At 47.3% G+C, this 21,404-nt stretch overlaps 10 protein-coding genes across 10 annotated transcripts; 2 read left to right on the top strand and 8 right to left on the bottom strand.

Moving 5' to 3' along the window:
• Positions 1–208: 208 nt before the first annotated feature.
• On the top strand, positions 209–3,020 carry LY89DRAFT_778734 (alpha/beta-hydrolase). The gene is made up of 8 exons (XM_018222233.1): positions 209–880; positions 935–988; positions 1,099–1,212; positions 1,260–1,452; positions 1,528–1,548; positions 1,602–1,729; positions 1,788–2,594; positions 2,677–3,020. The coding sequence occupies exons 1-8, from the start codon at positions 688–690 to the stop codon at positions 2,766–2,768; spliced, it is 1,602 nt and encodes a 533-aa protein (XP_018075471.1). The 5' UTR covers positions 209–687; the 3' UTR covers positions 2,769–3,020.
• A 282-nt stretch (positions 3,021–3,302) lies between these two features.
• Positions 3,303–4,531, bottom strand: LY89DRAFT_729914 (uncharacterized protein; the record flags this gene model as incomplete). Its single annotated transcript, XM_018219419.1, has 5 exons — positions 3,303–3,876; positions 4,097–4,169; positions 4,213–4,288; positions 4,336–4,398; positions 4,448–4,531. 5 exons carry the CDS (start codon positions 4,529–4,531, stop codon positions 3,303–3,305), a joined length of 870 nt encoding a protein of 289 aa, XP_018075470.1.
• Positions 4,532–4,921: 390 nt separating this feature from the next.
• On the bottom strand, positions 4,922–6,052 carry LY89DRAFT_778733 (uncharacterized protein; the record flags this gene model as incomplete). The annotated part of the gene is made up of 2 exons (XM_018222232.1): positions 4,922–5,862; positions 5,912–6,052. The coding sequence occupies 2 exons, from the start codon at positions 6,050–6,052 to the stop codon at positions 4,969–4,971; spliced, it is 1,035 nt and encodes a 344-aa protein (XP_018075469.1). The 3' UTR covers positions 4,922–4,968.
• Positions 6,053–6,623: 571 nt separating this feature from the next.
• On the top strand, positions 6,624–8,909 carry LY89DRAFT_427016 (uncharacterized protein). Its single transcript, XM_018207442.1, has 3 exons — positions 6,624–7,242; positions 7,296–7,660; positions 7,708–8,909. Exons 1-3 carry the CDS (start codon positions 6,854–6,856, stop codon positions 8,778–8,780), a joined length of 1,827 nt encoding a protein of 608 aa, XP_018075468.1. The 5' UTR covers positions 6,624–6,853; the 3' UTR covers positions 8,781–8,909.
• Position 8,910: 1 nt separating this feature from the next.
• On the bottom strand, positions 8,911–11,563 carry LY89DRAFT_427009 (uncharacterized protein). Its single transcript, XM_018207441.1, has 4 exons — positions 11,321–11,563; positions 10,955–11,266; positions 9,308–10,898; positions 8,911–9,256 (listed from the first exon to the last, which is right to left on the bottom strand). The coding sequence occupies exons 1-4, from the start codon at positions 11,351–11,353 to the stop codon at positions 9,087–9,089; spliced, it is 2,106 nt and encodes a 701-aa protein (XP_018075467.1). The 5' UTR covers positions 11,354–11,563; the 3' UTR covers positions 8,911–9,086.
• A 501-nt stretch (positions 11,564–12,064) lies between these two features.
• On the bottom strand, positions 12,065–15,191 carry LY89DRAFT_609528 (uncharacterized protein). Its single transcript, XM_018210522.1, has 2 exons — positions 14,887–15,191; positions 12,065–14,835 (listed from the first exon to the last, which is right to left on the bottom strand). Exons 1-2 carry the CDS (start codon positions 15,174–15,176, stop codon positions 12,171–12,173), a joined length of 2,955 nt encoding a protein of 984 aa, XP_018075466.1. The 5' UTR covers positions 15,177–15,191; the 3' UTR covers positions 12,065–12,170.
• Positions 15,192–15,441: 250 nt separating this feature from the next.
• LY89DRAFT_681722 (uncharacterized protein) lies at positions 15,442–16,031 on the bottom strand. Its single transcript, XM_018214358.1, has one exon. The coding sequence runs from the start codon at positions 15,946–15,948 to the stop codon at positions 15,466–15,468; it is 483 nt and encodes a 160-aa protein (XP_018075465.1). The 5' UTR covers positions 15,949–16,031; the 3' UTR covers positions 15,442–15,465.
• A 1,193-nt stretch (positions 16,032–17,224) lies between these two features.
• LY89DRAFT_426969 (uncharacterized protein) lies at positions 17,225–18,243 on the bottom strand. Its single transcript, XM_018207440.1, has one exon. The coding sequence runs from the start codon at positions 17,868–17,870 to the stop codon at positions 17,343–17,345; it is 528 nt and encodes a 175-aa protein (XP_018075464.1). The 5' UTR covers positions 17,871–18,243; the 3' UTR covers positions 17,225–17,342.
• On the bottom strand, positions 17,970–18,338 carry LY89DRAFT_547987 (uncharacterized protein; the record flags this gene model as incomplete). Its single annotated transcript, XM_018208266.2, has 1 exon — positions 17,970–18,338. A coding segment is annotated over one exon (369 nt), but the record flags the coding sequence as incomplete, so codon positions are not given.
• Positions 18,339–20,233: 1,895 nt separating this feature from the next.
• Positions 20,234–20,925, bottom strand: LY89DRAFT_729907 (uncharacterized protein; the record flags this gene model as incomplete). Its single annotated transcript, XM_018219418.1, has 3 exons — positions 20,234–20,378; positions 20,435–20,651; positions 20,700–20,925. 3 exons carry the CDS (start codon positions 20,923–20,925, stop codon positions 20,234–20,236), a joined length of 588 nt encoding a protein of 195 aa, XP_018075462.1.
• Between the last annotated feature and the right edge of the window lie 479 nt (positions 20,926–21,404).

Below are 21,404 nucleotides of genomic sequence, written 5' to 3'. Positions count from 1 at the left end.
CCGATGAGCGATTTTCGAATCTTCGGAGTCGATCTTATCAATGTTGGTCTGGAAGTAAGGTTCGGAGGTCCCACTCTTCAGCCTTAACCGCTTCTTATCTTGGATTTGGCCGCATTAGGGGCCGACCTTGACAAGCGACAACCAACATTGTGTCACCACCACGTCTCTTCCCCATCTCCTTTAGACATCATCTCATACATTACTCATTCAAATATTTCTGTTTAGGACCTTGAGGCCTTGTCTTTCATGGAAAAGGTGTGTGGCACGTGAGAAGTTCTCATCCTCGCCTCTATCCCTCCCGCACTCTATCTCTTACATGGCATCATATTCTTCATATATATCGTCCTCCACCCGTCCTATCAGTGCAACCACATCCAGACTTCATGAACTCTTCCATGCCGCTCACATCGATATGTCCTCTCTTACTCGGCCTTTTTGTAGGCACCCGCCCGGGACATAGTTGTGGAAACCTACTACAGGCTCATATTAAGTTGCCAAATATGCATCCTGGTACCTAGACGTCCCTTTTCAGTCTTGTCAGGACACAAATGACGGATGCAAGTGCTCCCCCAGATCTTGAGTAGACGATCATTTACCCGCTGCCGGAATGCGCCTGATATCTTGTGCCTCGATTTCCAACTTGCATCCTGACGTCGCTGCATTCTGTCCCGATTTCCATGCAAGGAGATGCTGTCAAGATCATTGAGCTCCTTGCTCGCTGTATTGCTGTTTCTTACAGCAGCTGAAGCTGGTAGATTCAGCGAGTATGCTCATCGGAAAGGTTATGGTCCGGATCTGAGGCCAAATGGCTTTCTTATGGATGAAAGCAATGCCGCGGCGACAAACACCACGTTTCGTTTCCTTAATAATGCCACTCAGCGTAAGGTCAAGTGCAAGACCCAATGTGGGTTTCTTACAAGCTGATTGGAAACAGCATTCCAAGTCAATGCTCTTCCTGATATTCCGTTCGATGTGGGGGAGATGTATGGTATGTCTTGTTCCATTACTAAGTAGCTACTGTTTCCTTCTGCGAAGTCGTCTCAAGCTCGTTGCGTTTATCATTCCATGGTCTAACTGTCACTAACATATTATTTTCAGCTGGATTGATGCCAATTCACAACGGCGATCCATCTCGTTCCCTGTATTTCGTCTTCCAGCCCAAACTCGGCGATCCCGTCGATGAGCTTACAATATGGCTAAACGGAGGACCAGGTAGCTATCTCTTACAGGTATACTGTAAACACGCTGATTGTGTTTAGGTTGTAGCTCACTTGAAGGCTTCCTCCAAGAGAATGGCAGATTTATCTGGGGCTGGGGACAATATTCGCCAATGATCAATCCGTACTCCTGGGTCAATCTTACGAATATGCTTTGGGTGGAGCAACCTGTTGGCACTGGCTTTACGCAGGGGAAACCACAGGCGTCGGGGGAGTATGACATTGCTTATGATTTGTAAGGAATTCTCTAGACATTCCTTTCATTTACCTGCATTATTTCTCCTGTCGTATAATCACTGACTATTTCTAGTATCGACTTCCTCATGAATTTGTATGGGCTTTTTCTCTCCCTCCCAAAATTGGCGATGACTAATTTTGAGACAGCGAGACGACTTTTGGCATCAAGAACTTCAAAATTTATGTGACTGGTGAGTCCTATGCAGGGAGGTACGTACCGTACATTGCCTCCGTTATGCTAGACAGACATGACAAGACGCACTACAACATATCAGGTAATCCCCTGCCACTGAAAAGAATGTCCAGATACTGACTTACTTCTCCCATGAACAGGTGCTCTCATGTACGATCCGGTGATAGGCAGCTATGTTTATGCACAGCAACAAGTTCCATTAGTACCATTTATTGTCCAAAACAACAATGTCCTAGGTCTCAACGATAGTTTCCTATCCCACCTCAAAGGCCTTGATAGCTCCTGCGGATACGCAGACTACCGCAACAAATACCTCTCCTTCCCACCACCGGGCAACCAACCCGCTAAATTCTTCAATTATTCCACCTCCTCAGACCAAGCATGCGACCTCTGGGGCTTTGCCAACAACGCAGCTCTGCTAGCTAACCCCTGCGCCAACGTTTACCAAATCGCCACATACTGTCCCCTCCCCTCCGATCCATTAGGATTTCCCACCGATCTAATATACTCATATCCTGGCCTCCCAGTCTACTTCAACCGCGCCGACGTCAAAGCAGCCATGCACGCACCCCCAAATACCACCTGGTCCGAATGCAACGGCCCAGTCTTCATCTCCTACTCTGGCGGTCCCGAAGACGAAGGCGATTTCTCGCCCGACCCCATCCAATTCATCCTGCCCCAGGTCATCGAGAATACTCACCGAGTCCTGATCGCCAACGCCGATCTGGACATGGAGATCATCACCAATGGTACGCTGCTTGCTATCCAGAATATGACTTGGGGCGGGAAATTGGGGTTCCAGAATCAGCCCAATAGGTCCATTGTTATTGAGTTGCCGGACTTGCAGTATGGGGATACGTTTGCGAGTAATGGGATGCCCGGGATGGATAATCCGCAGGGGATGATGGGGATACAGCATTTTGAGAGGGGGTTGATGTGGGCAGAGAGTACGTCAAATTTCTTTTGGTTTCGAGGACATGTCGAGTAGCTTCTTGATGTTTTTGTGGGATCCATACTGATTCTCAATAGCTTGGATGAGTGGGCATATGCAGCCGCAGTTTCAGCCCAGGAGTAGTTATAGGCATTTGCAATGGCTGTTGGGACATATCAATGAGTTGTAAGATCTGGATGGTAGTAAAGATGGTACATTGGGACAGGAAAAGAGTGGAGGCAATTTGGGAATGCGATTTGTAAGTAATGAGACATTGTAATGTTGATATACGATCAGAAATACGAGTACCTTCGAAGCTTAAACGTCAGATAAAACGTGGACATAGGTCATGTAATCATGGTATATGGTGGGAATATTCACATGGATCCCTATACGACAACTGTTGGAGATATCAATTGCCTCGCGACTATTTTCTTGATGGGCAGGGTTAGTGCTTAGACTTCAAACAATATTGTATGTTTTTCATGACGGGAATTCATTCATATCTGGTCACGCAAGTGCCACAGCAAAATCACTTCATATCTACTTCCAAACTTGAGAGAGATGATGTTCTTGTTTGTGCAATACTAGCTCTTGTGATATACAGCACTAGCTACTCTGTATGCAGTGGCCCAGCCACCAAGATGCCTGTTCCTTTCGCCTTTGACTATGCATCACTCTATATCAGCGGACGTTGCATCCCAGGAGGTGAAGTGTCGATGAATCAAAGCAACTTAACGCCTTTGATATCCACCTGAGGAGGCATCCAGGCAGGGTTATTGACAGCGTGAATTTGCACTGCTTTCACCAGTACTCTCCAGCCACGTCGATGCTGCTGCATATCCATGCGACATCCAAAAGCACGATAACCTTCTGTCACCAAAGCCATGTACCGATTGTTTCCAAGCATAACCACCTGTTCTGGCCACTCCGAGACTGGTTTCTTGAAGTACCTGACTGACTTAACATGGCTGGTGGGGTCGTTACTTGGAGTTAAACAGTCGTAGATCTTGGGTCCAATTATCAATTCAACACTCTCGAGACTACTGAAAGTATTGAAATAAGTGGTCCAGCAGTCGGCCTTCGGCTTGTGTCTTTCCACATGCTCCATATTCATTGCCAAGTGTCGAAGAGCTCCAAGAACAACAGGATTGACGTCTTCGAAATGTGACAACCCGCACGAGTGATTGATGACGAACAAGGTATCGATATCGGGGCGGAAGTACGAGTTGCCATATCCTGACGGCTGGGCATTGACGACCGGGACGTAATGCTCCAACACCTCGCTCCGTGCTTCTCTACATGCATGCAGGAGTGGAATGAGCAAAGGATCAATGGACCATCCAAGAGTGCGCAGCTGCACTCAGCACGAGAACTTGACCACTCTTGGACCTGGAAGTGCTGAGTTCCAAATCTTTGTTCTCAACTCAAATGGGAGATTTGGGAAGAGCGTGAACTCGGTAAGTGGAGGAGAAGTATGCTGTGCCGACAAGCCTCTCGTAACTTCAGAAGCTACACGAGACGCGTGTTGTGCCGGGCCTCTTCTCGCCTATCGCGAGGGGCCAGAAGACTGATTGGGGATCAAGAGAGCCTTGAAACTGATTAGCAAAGGCTTGAAGCTGATCGACTGGTACTTAAGATATCGACATTGTTTTCCTGCGCGCGTGTCCGTGGGTAAGTGCCAGAAGGGTGCTCCGAAACGATTTGAGCCTTGAAATTGATCAGCTAAGATTTGGCATCGATTGACAGGCACTTACGGTGGTATTGACATAGCTTGCCTCCAGGGTAGAAGAGAATCCACCTGACACTTGGGTAACGACCTGTACAAGAAATTAGCGACTGTCGAGCAAAGGCTCAAAGAGATCTCACGTTTGCTGGTAGCTGGCTGAAATACCATGCTTCGAAATCTGTGGCCAATGGGGTGTCGCGTCCTGATTCGCGAGGCTGCGCCATGGTGAAGGTGGATAGTGACTTTCAAGAGGATCTGGGGATGGTTGGTAGGAGTTGTGAGGCACAAGACGCTGCTGTGCTTTTCTGTGATTGGAATCTAAAAATAGAGTGTCATTAAAGAGAGAACGAGGAGGTTGAAGGATGGTGAAGAAGAACAGAACGAAATGGGAAGGAAGTAAATAAGGCAGGAACGACGCTAGCTGCTCGCCAAATTAGCAGCTCAGGATCAGAAATGAGGTGAGGTTGATATATTGAAGGTCAGACACAAGATATCACATTCATTGAGAGGAACTTGTTTATGTTGGGCTCGTGAGGAGAGAGGCTGCTGTATTGCTGCAAAGCTGCATCTACCAGATCCGCCATTCACTTCTCCAGCCTGGCTACATCTACCACGTCAGAACGTATCTGTAATTACCATTCCCCCGGTATCATGCATCCTGTCAAATAGAAGCTGGTTCGATTAGTCCTTTGATATCAACTTCAAATGTATGATCTGTTGGTAGCAAGATCTCCGCCAAAGCCTTCTTGGTGTCCTTCGAAGCCTTCTGTAGCTCCTCAAGGAAGTAACTCGTACCTGCCCAGCTCAAGAATGCAGCGGTAGATAGAGCTCGTCGTTCCTCCTCAGTATACAGGGCGCCAGCTACGCGAATGGGCCACTCCGAAATCGGCTTGGTGAATAGATCTACAAATGTGGAGTTGACTTGATCTTTTTCAACAACAGTATCAACTAAGGTGAGCGTATTGAGAGCCTTGAAATCGAGAAGATGCTCAATGAAGTGGCTAGCTGCATGCATTGTGAAAAAACGAGGTCGAGAAGGATCTCTCTCTCTGACAATGTAGTTAGGCCACTGAATAAGGTCCTCCAACTTCTTCAGCGGGTAAGCAATACGGCGAAGTCTGTTAAGCAGAATCGGATCGACACCAAACAGAATCTTGTCGGTGAAGAATCTAAGGGTGTTAATGAAGAGGATATCGATCTCCGGATTCATGTAGACTTTCGGACCAAATTCAGTGATTGACATGTAGTGCCTCAAGACCTCTTCTCTCGATTCGTGGCAGACAAGCAACAATGGTGTTAGGAGAGCTCGTCTACCGCGAGTCTTGTACTTGACGACTCTGGGACCAGGGAGAGCATGCTTGTAGATGTGACAACGTAGCTCAGGGGCAAGTTTTTCGAAGCAGGTGAAGGTGAACTCTGGACTGGATGAAAGTTCTTCTGGAGCAACTTCTTGCGCAGCACCTTGGATAGCTTCATGGAGGACTTCTTGGGGAGCTCCTTGGCAAGCTTCATGGATACTTTCTTCGTTAGTTTGTGCTTGTTGTTGAGGAGCAATCTAAAATTTGAATTAGCTTTTGGACCATCTGATAAGAGCATAAACCTACAACAGGAGCCTTGCGATTGGTTTGCCAGCCTTTGACGTCAGGTACATCCTCCAAACCCATCAAGTCGCGACGAGGGACTCGAACATATCCTAGACAGCGGTTGAGAATGCCCCGCGCAACTCCCATTGAGAATCGCTCCATGGAGACCATCGCAGCGTTGGGTGTGCGCAGTGAGCGGACGAGTTTGATGGAAGTTGAAGAAAAGAGAAAGGCAGACCGGAGAGGAAGGTCTCATAGTAAATAAACTCGGATCGATCGAGCTAACGATCAGGCTCGGAAGGGAAAAACATTGCTCAAGATTCGCATATCGATAGCAAAGCTGGAAACAAGAAAGGCGGTAAGTCCCAAGCTGGACAGAAAAGGGCTTCCATAAATTTAGCAGAATGTCCTGGCGGTGATGGGATTTTTGAGAGAGTACAGGTCCTGAAATGACTTCAGCACTCGACCAAGTGACACCACTTCTACTTGTCATTGTGCACATACATGTTGTCGGACATTGACAATATGTTCCTCGCTCTATGCCCCTTCACTCTGCATTTGTCGTTGTGAAGCTTTTGATGGAGGACGTTGTCAAGCTCGCTTATGAGGCAGGATGTCTCCTTTCTATGTCCCCACTTCTCGAACGATCCCATTGGCTGTGGCGTGTCTCTTGAAAATAACTTCAAAAACTTCACAGAAGACGCACGAAGTCAGGCGAATGCTATTGTGATCTATTTGGTACCATGAATTGTGTGAAATCTGTTAAGAAAGGACTCCAGACTCGATTGCACGTCTGCACGCATCCTCGGCTGTCAGCTCTCTTGTCAATGCACCCCCTGCATTGATCATCCAGGCTACAGACGCATCGGCCCACAAGCCCACACGCCTCTAACAACGTCCCCCCATTTTATCAGCCTTCTTGAGCAGTATTTCTATTGATATGCCAATCGAGTATCTCGAACTATGGCTGCAGCCCGACGAGGTCAAGGGCCATTGAACCTCGACCTATTGAATGGCACGACTCCAGAGCTCCCGCCCTTAGCTGCCCTTTTCCTCATCTACTTCGATATCAAGGCCGGATATACAATTGGTTGGAAGCGGTCATTACCGGGCATTGAGCTCGAGGGAGTGGTGGAATATAAGAGTCTGCCATCAGGATTACATACAGTGAAGGAAGATCTCATATACTTCGTCCACGAGAATCATGCTGGACTCAGTGCATTTGTCAATGCGCCCGCAGCAGTGGAGTCGAGGAATGCCCGGATGATAGCTGTAGGTGTCATGGTGCCTCTGAGCTATGGCCGACTTGGGAGAAGTTGGAAGCATGCTGAGAAGCTGAAAGAAATGGCAAGGTGTGCTGTATCAAATGCTGGACTGAAGAATGCTTCTAACTTTGTGCCTCTAGTGAACTGATCATTGACACTTCCGAGACGAAAGTTCTCGAGGAATATTGGGAAGAGCACAAAGCACAAGGGCCAGCACCTCCTGCAGATTCAGATTCGTTGTTGGACTCGCCCTCGAGCATCAGGTTCAAGCCTATAAGGACGACCCCCTCTAAGCTTAAAGGACATACGAGAAATCGCTCAGCGTCGGATGGTACCGCATTACTTCCCCCAGGGCACACATTGTCTACCTATCACCCAGCACGGAGCTTACTACGACTCCTTGAGACCTTTGGCCCTCTCATATTTCCTATACACAGAGCCGCCTTGTTACGGAAAAGAATACTCATCACCGCACATGCTCCTGTCCAAGAAATATGTAATTTTGGTTCGTATACCTTACACTCTAAATATCCAATTGCTGAGAAACAATAGTCTACGACATATCAGTGCTCTCCAATATCCCCCTCGCCGTGACAGACCTCCTAGCCGCCAATGCCCCACCTACTCGTCTCCGGCCCCTATTCGCAATCGGAGTGCATGACATTCCCCTCCTAGAAGCCGACCTCCTCGCCTCTGAACAACCACCTGTGAGCTCTCCAGGCTCAACACAAACGGAGAGTGAAGATTCAGGTCAAGGCTGGATAGCATGTACGACAGACAGTATCTTAGCCATGAAAAATACCCTATACGATGTCCTTATTACAATGCCACCTCCGTACTCCGAAGACGCTACGCAGAAAGTCTGGCCAAAAGTAGAGTCATCGAAAGGGGTTGAGCTGAAAGCTACACAAAGAGACCTGAGGCGATATAAGACATTGAGGTGGGGATTAGCTCGCTCTTCATCACCAAGTAGTCAAAACGACGATGAAGAACCTGTCCGAGCTAGCTCGAGCAGTGCCTCCGTGCCAAGAGAAGATCTCCTCGATCTCCCGGACACAGACCATATCGTAGAACCCCTCTCCTGGTCCGCACTTGCATACTCGGGATTCATGTGGTGGGCATCAGCAGGCGAACAACGTCTTCACTACGAAGAAGAAACCGAAGCAGACTCCCAGCTACTGTCTGGCCTTTCTTTATCCCCATCCTCACCAATAACTCCTCGTTCACAAAGCTCACCTTCCCTGAAAAAATCAAAGCTCAATGGACCACCAACAGAAGCAGAAGCACAGCAGGAAATGGCATTAATAGCTTATTTCCACCGACTTACTACTCAGGTTCTCTCTACATTATCGGACATTGTTGATGCCACAGACTCAGATGATGAGAGAGAAGCTGATCATTCTCCTCTCCACCCAACTTCTCATTCCTTAGAAGATTGCGGAGTAGAAGAAGAGGATACAGGACCAGCAATGTACGTCGCGAGTCAAGACATCGTGAGAATGGGACTCGACGAATGGAGCATAGCGGACCACGAATTCGTGGAAGAAGTATCCAAGGCGTATTTCGGGCGGAGAGCGAAGGTAGAAGGAAGGAATGTCAATGTTTGCGGGATCAGGATTTGTTGATGCTTCTTCCGTGCTCTTTCTTGTACACCGTTGGTTTGGGAGCACGGAGTTGAGGCTTTTGTGTAATTTCTTGTACGAACGAGTCTAGTATTCCTACACAAAAGCTGTGGTTCAAGGAGAATGAATTGAATTGAATTCCTCATTCTATATAGTGCAGTAGTGATCAAATGCTCGACTCCCTGAACCCAATGCGCAAATCAAACATTTTTCAGTCTCAACGCCGGCTACCATGCCACCCCATATTTGTACAAGTCAAAGCCGCCCATTATCATAGAAGAGGTATGCAGGGATAAGAGAGTGTTTTATTTATTCCTCGTCTGTATCCGTGTCTGTCTCACTGGTATCATCGTCCACCTCTCCATCTGTGTCGCTCTCCTCGTCACTCTCTTCTTGTACAACTGGCTTCTTCTTTTTCTTGGGTGGTGGACCCGTGATCCCGCCTGACTTGAGAGCCGCCATTTGTCCTGCTATGGAGTCTAGATATATGTTAGCATTGGTATTGAATAAGGTGAAAATGGATAACGTACCCTCATCAGGCTCGCTGATATCATCCTCCGGATCAAACTCCTCTGCCTTGCTCGCGTCCTCGACGACCAAAGTGACCTCCATCTTCGTGTCAAACCCAACGTAAGAATCACAGATTAAATGCATAGCAAAAGTGTAGTGACCCGCTTGTGGCGGTGCCTGGAACGAGATCTTCAAGGTCTGCATATTGAATGTAGGCTTGTTATTCTCGTCGAAAATAGGCTTGTCGAATGCTGTGAATGTGAAAGGAGGAACGGCCATCTTGCCTTGCTTGCTGTCTGAGAGGAAGATGTGCCATCGGGGAGAGTAGTCGCGGGCGAAATAGGGGGCATAAGCGAGAGGTGGGAAGACTGGCTTTTCTTCAGCAAGGGGCTTTCCATCTTTGCCGAATTTCTTTTTGCGGCCCATGATGGCGTCAAGATCATCCTCATCTGGGTCCACGTCTTCGAGGTCGAGTTCGTTGATTTCGGGGATGTTTTGGCTTCCAGGCGGGATGAAACGTCCCTTGATGACGAAGGATACGAGAGATCCGGGAATGATGAACCTTTCTCCGGGGACCTTGAAGAATGCCTTTTCGACTTGGAGATTTGGTAGTTGCTTTGCCACATTGATTGCCGTCTCATATTGCGCCTCAGTCAAGAGACCCTTACCAACAGAAAGCTTCTTTCGGTAGGCTTCGGGTAGTCGCATGTACTGTTGTAAGTCCAGGTGCGTCTTAGCATCACCCTCGACCGCTGCTGCGATCTCAGGTGTGAAGTGAGGTAGTTGAAGAAGTGGCGATGCTCCAGGAGGAACAGCCTGGATCAAATTCTGGGAGGTTGTGTATGAATTAAGTATGGGTGCGACTGCGCCGAAAGCCAAGGAAATAGCAGTGAAGGAGTTGTTAAGTGCGTGAGCAATGGGCGCAACCTCGAACTTCGCCTGGTTGAGTGCTGGGTCGTCAAGCTCGACACGGCCCAGGTACGACCAAAGCAGTGCAAGAGTTTTCCTTCGGACGCCACCTTCTAGATCTTCTAGTTGTAGTTTGTCCTTCTCAGTAAGACCTCCAACATGGCCCCAGACAGTTCCTTCTTTCAAAATCCTTGACTCGATTTTTGCAAGGTCGGAATCTGCTTTCTCTCCCTTTAGGACTTTTAGGAATTCCAGTCCCGTACTCAAAGCTCCAATGATACCACCCTCTGTGATATCTTCCTGGTATTTGCGGAATAGTTCATTGGCGCTGTCGATGAGGACCTTCTCCTTGGACATGCTCTGCGTGCCGTACCACCAAGAGCCAACCAGATATGGTAACAAGACACCCAAAAGTGCCGCATAGACTAACAAAACGTACTTCCCATTGCCTTCCGAGATGATGAACTTCGGCAGTGCGATACCGATACTGAAGCTCTGCTTCCCATCTGGATGTCCGAATTGGATATAGTTATTTCGAATTTCCTCGTCTGTGAGAGCTTTATATGCCTTCGTGAGCTCGACGAAATAGTCGTTCAGAGACTCGAGTGTCTGATTCTTTGAGGGGTCGGGTCGAACTTTGTCGGGATGGAATTTCAGAGACATGCGCTTATAGTGTGACTTGATCTGTTTCTCCGTAGCACTCTGTATTCTGGTTAGCCCTCTCATTCACTCATAGTCGTCCACGAGTCAAAAATTACCTCTGAGATACCCAGAATATCATAAGGATTCCATATCTTGGGAATCGTCCTCGCCGTGACATAAATGAGATATGCCATCCCCGCCATTATGATCCATCCTGCAATGACGGCAATACCCCTCTTAAGCTTCCTCTCTCTCCGCTTCTGCGCCTTGCGCTGATTATCAATCAGATCGGCATGCTCTGGTCGGAAATCGGTCTTTATTCGAAGAGCATGTGCACCAGGTTCGGTGCTGGGTTTAAGGACAGAATACGTGAGGGGAACAGTCACAATTCCGACGACAGTGAGGATGAAGAAGGGGAAGAATTGGCCCTTTGAACACCGTTAGCTTCTTATCTTCCATTCCCAAGGAGGAGAAACGAGTACCTGCTCATCGTACGAATAGTCTGTGCCACTCATCTTTCCAAACTTATCTGGTCTTCAAGACCAAGACCAGTACTTATTTACTGCCTATGCGCAAATATATTAAGAGCCTTGATAAAGAAGGAAGAATATTGTCGCAATAGAGTCACAATTCTGTTCGTGCAGCGCGAGAAAGAGTGTGCTGTTTAAATAAGGAACAGAGCAAAAAAGACCCGTGGCTCGTGGCTCGTCTCTGGAATTCCGAACTGGACTGTGAAATCTGTCTCCAAACTTCCACGCCTTTGGTGCCGGGGTCTAAGCGGCGCCGACCACACGATCAAGCTAAACTGTTCTGGGCTACGCTTAGAAGAAGTGCCGCCTCCGCCTTGCTGACCAGCCTATCAAATCTCGAAATTCGATAGCTGAAGATATTTTCGTGGAAACGATTGTGTTTTCAGACTGGAAGTGTGATTTCGACGATTTAGGTCCTCAATACAAATTCTAAACTTTCTTTGTTCAAGTTCTAAATCTCATTAGCTTCATAAACAATACCCACAGAAACCAAACACATCCCTTTTGTCTGATTTAAGCTTCGACAATGGTGATTGTGTCAAGTCGTAGTGAATCTCTTCAGAAAGGTTTCGAATGTTCCAGAATCGTAGGAATTTTTGTTATGAGCTGCAAGCAATGTTCCAGTACGTTGCATACAATGTAGTTCCAAGATGTGAAATGTCCTGTTCTAGAACAGGTTCAGCAATACTATTCTCTGGGAAATTTATTGATTCGGTTGTCAACTAAGCTACACGATATATGCTCATCCTTCTATAGTAATTAGCCCGTAGATGCTCAATGCCAACTCCATCGCTATGCTATGCTAGTCTTCTATCGTGATAATTTTCGCGTCCTTATCATCAATATCCTTCACCTCTTCTTTGGCCAAAGCTCTTGCTTTATTATGCTTCACGAATACAAAGCTAACCTTGCAATTCTCACTCTTTAGCACGTCGACAAGGACGTCATCGTCGAGCGTTCTCCTAGCCTCAGTCACTGCATCTTCTTCGTCTCCGAAGACATCCTCTGTCTCGCCTCTGAAGATTGAAGTGTCGAGATGATTGAACAGCATCAAAGCTTGCATCTTGCCCTTCGATTTCTTCAGTCGTTTCTGTTTTGCTTCGTCTGCCAATTTTCTCTCAAGAGCCTCGATGCTTTTCTTCGTGCCCGGTACCATCGCACCTCGGACCAGAGACTTCAGAGGAACGAGCATTTCATCGTCACTGTCGTCAACAGCCTCTTCTGCGTCTTCCTCCTCCAAATTCTCTTCCGAAGTTTCAGAGATATCTGGAGGTGGAATATTATTACCAAGACCTTTGCAGTCGCAACCCAATAGATCATGAGTTTGGCATACAGATGTAGTATCAAGCTTGAACAAGTCCTTTAATTCAACAGCCGAGAATGAAGCCTCGTTCTTCTTGCCATCAACGACGCTATCAGCCAAGCCCATCTTGCTCACTTGGCGCTGATAGATTTTCTCATCTATTCCTCCAGCCATCAAGAACCTGTAAATCTTGACAGGTCGCTTCTGTCCGTGGCGATGGATTCGAGCCATGGCTTGAAGATCTGTGGCAGGATTCCAATCCGTATCGAACAGGATAAGCCGTGAAGCTCCGATGAGGTTGATACCCACTCCACCCGCCTTTGCTGACAGTAGGAAAGCAAAGCTCTTTGTTGCAGGAGCCTTGTTGAAAGATTTGACAAGATCCTGCCGTTGATCTGTCGGAGTCTTGCCATCTAAGCGAGAGAAGGGCAGTGACATAGATGCTAGATGCTGGCCAATGAGGTCAAGTGTCGACGTCCAGTTGGAGACAATGACAATCTTCTCATTGGTTTTCTTAGAGAGCTGCCTGAGCATCTGGTCAAGGACGCGGAACTTGGAGCTAGATCTGACTGGAGCCAGTCGCATGATCTCATCAGGAATAGCCTGCAGAAGCTCGGCAACTGTGACATTGCTTGGTGCGCCCTCATTCGTCTTCAACAAACTCGGCGCGTTGCAGACTTTCTTCAGCAAGGTAATGAGCTGGAATGAAGCTTGTTTACTGCCAAATGCGTTGCCGAAAAATGGAGAATCGAGTACGTGCTTGTAGACTCTGATCTGAGCATCAGTTGGCTTGCAATAGACTACGAAGTCTGATTTCGGCGGCAAGAATTTGGACATGACATCAGCCGTGCGGCGTAGAATGAAGGATTTGGTCAAGCATGAGAGCTCTTCCTCTCTTGCCTTGCCTTTCTCGACATCTCGTTTGGAGGCCTCCGGTTGCCGACTTTTGACAATCGGCAGTTCGAACTCTTTCTTGAAGGTCTTGTAATTTCCTAGAAGACCTGGATTCACGAAGTCCACCATAATGAAGAATTCCGAGAGGTCATTCTGCATTGGTGTTCCTGTGAGGACGACACGCATCGGGGTATTGAGATTCCGAATCGCTTGAGCCGACTTGTTCTGAGCAGTCTTGAGCCTGTGGCCTTCATCTGCGATGATGATGTCAATGCCTGCACCTTTCTTCAGCTCGTCCTGTACCGATCTTAATTTCTCGTAGCCAATAATCATCACGCTATAGCTCTTTCCATGTGTGAAATCAGTTAGCTTGGTCTTCGCGTTGTCGGCGACAATTACACCAAGTCTTTCCTTCCCTAGCCATCTCTTGAATTCGTCACTCCAATTCCGAATCAACGTGACCGGGCAAACGACGAGAGCTTTTTTGATTACTCCGTCATTAGACCCAGCAATAGGATTCTGCTTGAGCAGAGTCCATAAAAGGGCAATGGTCTGCAATGTCTTACCTAGACCCATCTCATCTGCCAAGAGAGCTCCTTGTCCGTTGAAATCACGCATACCCATCACGCACTCGTACATGAATTTGACGCCTTCAAACTGGTGAGGATGAAAATGTTGGCCAAGGAAGGGATCTAGAACAACGTCCACAATCTGCTTGCCTTTCGGACAATCGATTGGTCTCTTCATGACCACTGCGCCGAAAGCATTTGGATTGTGTCGTGGCGTCGGTGCTCCATCTTCGGTCTGAGGAATAACTGTCGTCGAGAGGAGGGGATTCTTGAATTGAGCCTTGATTGCTGAGGTCTTGGAATAGAAGCTCTTGGCAGTAATTTCCGATATCTCAGATCCATCATCTGCCTTCTTCTTTCCTAAAAGAGGCACTTTGCCTTTCGGCAAAGATATGGGTGCTTTCTGTATAGAAGGCGGCTTTGGAGTCGAAGTGGTATTCCTACCAAAGGTTGTAACAGGCTTGGTGGCAGTGACTTTCAGGAATGGTCGTCCAGATAGGAAGTCGTCCTTTGAGATGATAGAATCTACTTCAACCTCCTTTCCGCCGATGCTCAGAGTGCTTCCAGGAAGCAGTGGTTCCTTGTATACACACTTTCCCATCTCTTTACCATCGTCTCCCTGAAGGCGTGCGTAGCCACCGTAGACTGATAGAACACCATCACCATCCCAAGTCTTGTGCTTCTTGTTTGTATATTTACGCCTATAGAGTGGTTGTCAGAGTATATCAATGTACAAGAGTAGGTTGAAATACCACAGCACCAGATAGTACCCCTCAGGACAGTCATTGTGCAAGTCAGAGCTCGATTTTGGTTCACTGGAGTTCTTAACAGCAATCAATGGTTTCCTTGGAGCAAAGACACCAGCAGAGGCAGGCACAGATTTTGCGGGAGGTCGCTCGTCACTGGAATATACAAGTATCTTCCGTTTTTTGTAGGGGCGAGGTTCAGATTCGTCGTCTGATTCGGGGATTCGCTCTTCTTCTTCGACTGGTTTCTTCGGAGCGAAGCTCTTAGGAAGCGGAGGCCGGAATGGTTTGTACATGTTGATGTGCCCAGGCTGGGCGGGGTACGATTGAGGTTGTACAAGTCAAAACGCGACCGATGTACGCGACAAAGAAACGCGCTAGTCTGACCAGCACGTGCCATTAGCTAGAGCCATTCCAGTTTCTTTATTTGTCCCATCTCAGTCTGCATATTCGTCCTGTGTAATTGACCCTCGTCGTTGTAAAGATCAAGCCAGTGTCAATCTCCCAGAACTCTTCGACTCTTCAATCTCCAGAAGCAACTCGTACAATCAAATAACTGGATACTACCGGTCAAATCGCTCCACATCAAACCAAATAGTCCCCCCTTGCGACCTCCAGCCCATTGCTCTTTGAAGATCCAAACAACAGAGTCTTCTCATCATCCTGCAAAGTATGACGCCGTTGTATGCCATCTTTCATGTGGTGGTAATACCTTTTTTTGATAGAGAGCTCGAATTGAGTCAAGGAATAGTCTTCTGCCCACATGCAGTAGGCAAACTTTTCTCTCGAATCCAGACCCTGGCATAGATCATCGATCGCGGCACTCCGTTCATCGTTAGGAATGCTACGCAATGCGAACAACAGTCTGTTGTGCGTCTCCCAGTAGACGAACTGATCGTTGGCGAATTTGAAGCTGACACAGATGAATATTACTCCCCCCCAAAGACTCAAGGACATCATGAGGCCGCTGGGTCTGCTCGGTAATGTCTGACAAGCTGTGTCGCATGGTTGGTAATCTTCGTAGTAGACGCTCATGAGAAAGTTGTCGAGCTTGACGAGGAGAGACATGATGATTCGAGCGATAAAAATCATGGCGAATTTGGTACTTGGATAATGTGATAAAAATGGAAATGGAAACAGGAGAGCTCTCATTCTTTTATGTTGACATTTTGAAGCTGCCATGACGTCGACATCCGCGCAATTAGGTACATTACATATCGGTCCCATACTTTGATCCTCGACAGACTGCTGCTAATGGGTCTAGGGAGGCAGAAAATGTTCAGGGTGGATCGAAAGATGCAGTAATTCGAATAATGCGATATTTGAATCGAAAAGGCGAAGATGCCGAGGAGACTAAAAGAGAATAGTGCGGAGCGGCATGGCAAATCGCATGAATGCAGGTCTAAGGGGATATAAAAGTTCAGTTTACTTGAGATCAGTACTAGAGTATATATCAATGGAACAGAAAAATTGGACAGATACGCTGAGTTATAAACTCGTACTCTACTCGCGTATCACTTCGTTGGTTCCTTCGTCCGACAGAAGTAGGGGCATCATATCGAGCTAACTATTGTCAGTGGACTATTGTTGAAATTTTTGTTTTGAAAAAATCATTCAAGTACACCAATGATTGTCCTGCAGATGAAGGGACATAACAAGCAATCGTGGTTCTCGATAGGGTTTTTGTTGTGTCTGGAGAGACTAAGGAGAATGGAATGAATGAATTATCGTTGAATTTAGCTCCGAGGAGGAGTTCTAAGCGAGTTGTTGAGTGTCCAACAAATCGATGAGCATTATGAATTCGCAATAAGTATTTCTCATCTAAAAATTATTAATTGCAGAAATATTATACAACAGTTTTCTGATTATACCTGAATGCTGGGAAGAATGCAATACCTCATAGGTTTAGTGGGTTATTTTGCTTCAGAGAAAAGACCACGGATTGGCCAGCAAATGAAGGGACATTGGAATGAGTTCAAACATGGTCAGCTTTCGTTTGAAACTCATCACTATGGGAATTGCAGTTTTCAATTATTCAAATTTCACTCATCGAATGATCTGCACAATCTGGGACAAGTAAAGGTTGGTACCAAATATTATACTTATCAACTACCAAGAGAGCTGCACTATTCAAACAGCACATTCATGCTCAAAATCTCCAATTCCGCCTTCCGCGGCTATGCTCTCTTCTATCCATCCCTTCTCTATCCAGACAGCGAGCTCTAAACGGTTCCAGCCGTGAGCACACGACCGTCTTCTACTTCTATCCTCCTTTTTCTACTTCTGCTTGATTTTGCTACTCATCCTGGTCTCTCCATTTTCTGGTCTCTCCTTTTAATAGACATTGACCACCAGAGACACAGGGCTGAGCTATATGAGGACCAATCACTTCCCATTGCTCCTCTCGCATTACACCTTCGTGCAAGCGGTCCGCAGAGTTGACCTCAATGGTAGGTGATCTGTTACGAGTCGTCGATCAGGATCCAGGTCTCTGGTTCGGAAGATGGGGTTGAGGATGCTGAGACATGATGCGGCGTTTGAATGAATGTCCAGTCTCCGGTGTTGGAAATGGTGTCGAAAGAATGTGGTTCTGGAATCGAAATAGAAAAGGTGGTATTATCGAGGAAATGTGACCCTTGTAGTGACCCTGACCCGAACGCCGAGGAAAGTGGGGCCGGTAATGACTGTGGGATATCGATATCGGTGTTGGAAGACATGAGGGGTATCTTGGTTCGATGTTGAATCGTAGGTATTGGTGATGTTGTGGTGGAAGGAGATAGGAGTCGTGCAATATCCGCATCATCGCTCAATCCAGAAAAGGAGAGGTACAACGGAAGTGAACGCCAGGTTGAACGCCGTCGAGAACGCTTGGGTTTGCCACGTCGAATGATGAACATTGGGACAGGATGCTGGACAGGTACATCACACGAGACTGTGTTTGACTTGGAGACTTGAGCGATGTCCTCGTCGTCTTTGTAAAGAATGCCCATACGATACAACTCCTGGCGAACGATGCGTAAGCATACATCTGCCTTCCAAACAAACTTTTCCTGCAACAAGAAAAGGGAGTGGAATGGAGAAGGAGGATATCAAGGATCGATGTAGTCGAGGTCGCCGAAAAGACCGAAGACAACTCCTAACATCGCCTCATCTGGGATACTCACTTCATCGTCGACGTCTTCCCCGAACAGCCTTTGCTGCTCGATTTCCAACTGTCTCATGTCCATTTCTGCAAGTGCCTTTTCCTCTGCTTTCCTTGCCTGCCATCTCTGCCAACTCTGGTCGAAGTTCTGACGGAGGAGGGGCGAAGGTTTGGCCTTGTCGGAAGGAAGGTATACACTTGCGTCACGGGCATCCAGAAGGCTGTCTGTGTAGTCGAATGGAGCGTTTGCTTTGCGATTCATCGAACGACGAGTGCGTGAACCCGGGCGCTCTCGACGCCTGTTCTGACGATGATGCGGCATATTACTTTGTCCATTTAATATAACCATGATGATTGATGTTTTTAGGAGGTAGTTGGGGAGAGATATTCTATCCTAGAAGGATAGGGAATGTAGGAGGTCTGCGATGAAGAGAAAGGAAAGTAAACAATAGGGAATGAACATGGCCTTATATTGCCTCCATTCGACTCATCGCCGTCGTCGTCGTACTAGTCACGGGTGGTGACTCGATTTTGATAGACTGACCAATATCATGTGGTTGTAGCAGAAAGTTCCACGATTGGCCACGAGGAGGACTAGATCGTCCCAAAGTGAGTCATAAGCCCCAACACTCGTTGGGACAACGTGGCGGTGCTCCATTTTGATCCCTGCAGAGATCCGGGGCAGGCAGACTTCTCAAGCAAATGCTGGACATGAAACAGAAAGCGAGTGCGACATCGCAATCCCGAATGTATGTGAGGAAAAGCCGATGAAAATGCCTTGAGATGTTACGAGAAGTGGTGTGCGAATTTCGCTTTCGAAGATGGTGCACGGGCCACAATTTGCCACTCAGCCACACCACGCGGACGACAACATCGAAGCATCTCGTTCATTCGCCAATTTATTCCCTTTCAAGTGAAGGCGCAGGTTTCTTCGAATGCTTCCATGTGCATCATAATAGCGGCTGTGCTGTAGTCTGTCCCGGAGATACGGTCCAGATCTACTTCCTCCCGAGGTCTGCATGTGAGAATACGAATCACGTGCGCATTAAGGGGCTCAAGGCACCCGACCTCACCTTGGCCACAGAGTCTAAGCGGAGGAACTCTGTCATCCGAGATGACTGACTGACCGAGGGAGCAAGTTTTTTTTCTCTCGCCATGTCCGTCTCCGTTGCCTACTGCCTGTGTTTCTGAGATATCACGGATAGCTTCATGTCCGAGTTAGGCTTCAGCGATGACTACGTTCCACTACTATGCCACCTTGGAACGAGGAACATTTCTTGACTCATTATATACCTTCCAGTTTGAGTTGAATGTCCGATATCCTTCAGGTCACCTCTCACATGAGCACCGTGGAGTCCGAAAATACTTTATGTGATAACTTGCACGTCTGATAAGTTGACGTGAGAGAATGGTCACCGGGGAAGACCATAGAAGTGCAGTTCGAACGCAATAACAATTTAGCATATCACAGACATTGATCTCACCATCTAAAGGACGGAGTCCAAGAGAACAGCGAAGAAGACTTAGCGAAATAGCTTGAGAGCAGGGAAAGAAGACAGTCGCTCATGTATCCCATCATAGCAATGGATCAAATCGCTTATGTGATTCTCGACTTCACGATGAGTAAGAACGGATATAAAAGCCGAGTTACATGTCCTATGTCTTGAACGGGAGCTTTTCTTCGTGTTGCTGGGGGGTGACTGCAGCCTACCGACGGCAACATGACTATTGACTCCCATGGCAATGGGAACAGGCTGCCGCCGGGCCGTGAAAAGATATTGAATGTGGCAATGATGTGTTCCAAGGCGGACAATAGCATGAAAGATCACAGTCTAGGAAAATTGATCCGAGAAACGGAACGAGATTTTATCGAGGTGTGGAAAATCAAGGACTGGTGCAAATTTCAGATCGAATGTCAAGCGTAGAGGAGAAATAAAAAGAAGTAGAAGAGGTATCATCAACGCATCATTAGCATTATCGATTAGGTTCTCTGCGTCCAAAACCACTGAGAGTATGCAAGTCTACAAACTATGATACCGAGTATGTCCCGAGGATTGCTCCCCAGCTCAAAAACGATCCCAAAATTGCTGGTGACTATCGCAATAAAGCAACGCTTTTTCCCTTCCAAAATCCATCATTTAGCCAAAAGCTGCAGCAGCAGTTAAAAGCGGAAACTTCAGAGCAGATGGACGGAAGGAGAGGGGTCGATATTTAGTTGGAGATGGAGGTGATGACGGCGTGGAGGGGACCTGTTGCCGTGGGCAAGTTGCAAAACAGACCCGCGGCGTCTGTGTAGGTCAAGCTGACGTTCATTGAGGCGAAGTACTCAACGTAGTCGTATGGTGGAGGATAAACCCTGTGGTTGATAGTCAGCATCGTTTGTAAGTTAGGAAGGCTTAAGAATTAACTGACGCAGGATCAGACCATTCGTGAGCCAACTCAAAAGAGAAATGGCAATGGTCAGTGTAAGAACCAAAGTACCAGTCAAACCATTGCTCCTTGCCGGGAGCAGTGGGTTCGGTGCAAACAAGGTACGAAGGACCCATAGGACCGGTGCTTGAAGTTGCAGTGTCGGTCCAGTTAGTCGAGCAGGTGGTTGATGTGTTTGAGTTCGGATCATTGAAGACGACTTTGAATTCATCAGTAGACTTTCGATGAGCTTTGGGACCAGACTTACATGAAACAGAGCGGTTGAAGCTACCTTGAGTAGCAAGAGCTGTGGAATTGGCGGAGATGGAAGAGATCAAGAAGTCCTGGAGGACGACCGCATCGGTTGAAGTGACAACATGGTTGCCAAAGACTTGGGGGCGAGAGGCAGCATTGCTTCGAGATTGAAGGACTTGAGGGAGGGCTTGGGAGAGGATGGCAAAGCCAAGGATGATGCTGAGAATGAAGCAACGCATGATAGCAGCTTGAGTTTTCAGGTAGATGGATTTGGCTGTGTGGAGGATCGAGAAGTGTAGCGACAGACTGGTGAGCAAAGATACAATTGAAGTCTTTGAAAGGATGGCAAAATCTTGTTTGTGTAGAAGGAAGGCGGAAAGAAAACTCTTTATGTAGCTACTCTCAAAACAGTCCAGCCAAGAAAAGCACACAACCGAACCGTACGATAATCCCAGGTGAATTTTTTCCCCGAGTGAACACGAAGGAAAGGCCAGACGGTTTTTTGACTCCCGATATACGATTATTTGAAAGAAAGAATTGATCGAGTTCTTTAAAGTTGTACGGCCTCCCTAGAGTCAGGGATACCCAAGAAAGCTGAATAGGCTGTACGTCCAACGACGGACATTGAGAGCCCCATGACTCTACTTAGCCAAGTCTAAAGCTTTGATTCGTTCCTGAAGATCCCAACTTCTTCCAATTGATGCGTTGCATTGCAACC

This window comes from Mollisia scopiformis (assembly GCF_001500285.1).
Source record: "Mollisia scopiformis unplaced genomic scaffold LY89scaffold_5, whole genome shotgun sequence".
Classification (NCBI taxonomy): Eukaryota; Fungi; Ascomycota; class Leotiomycetes; order Helotiales; family Mollisiaceae; genus Mollisia; species Mollisia scopiformis.
This window is presented reverse-complemented; position numbering and strand designations above follow the sequence as displayed.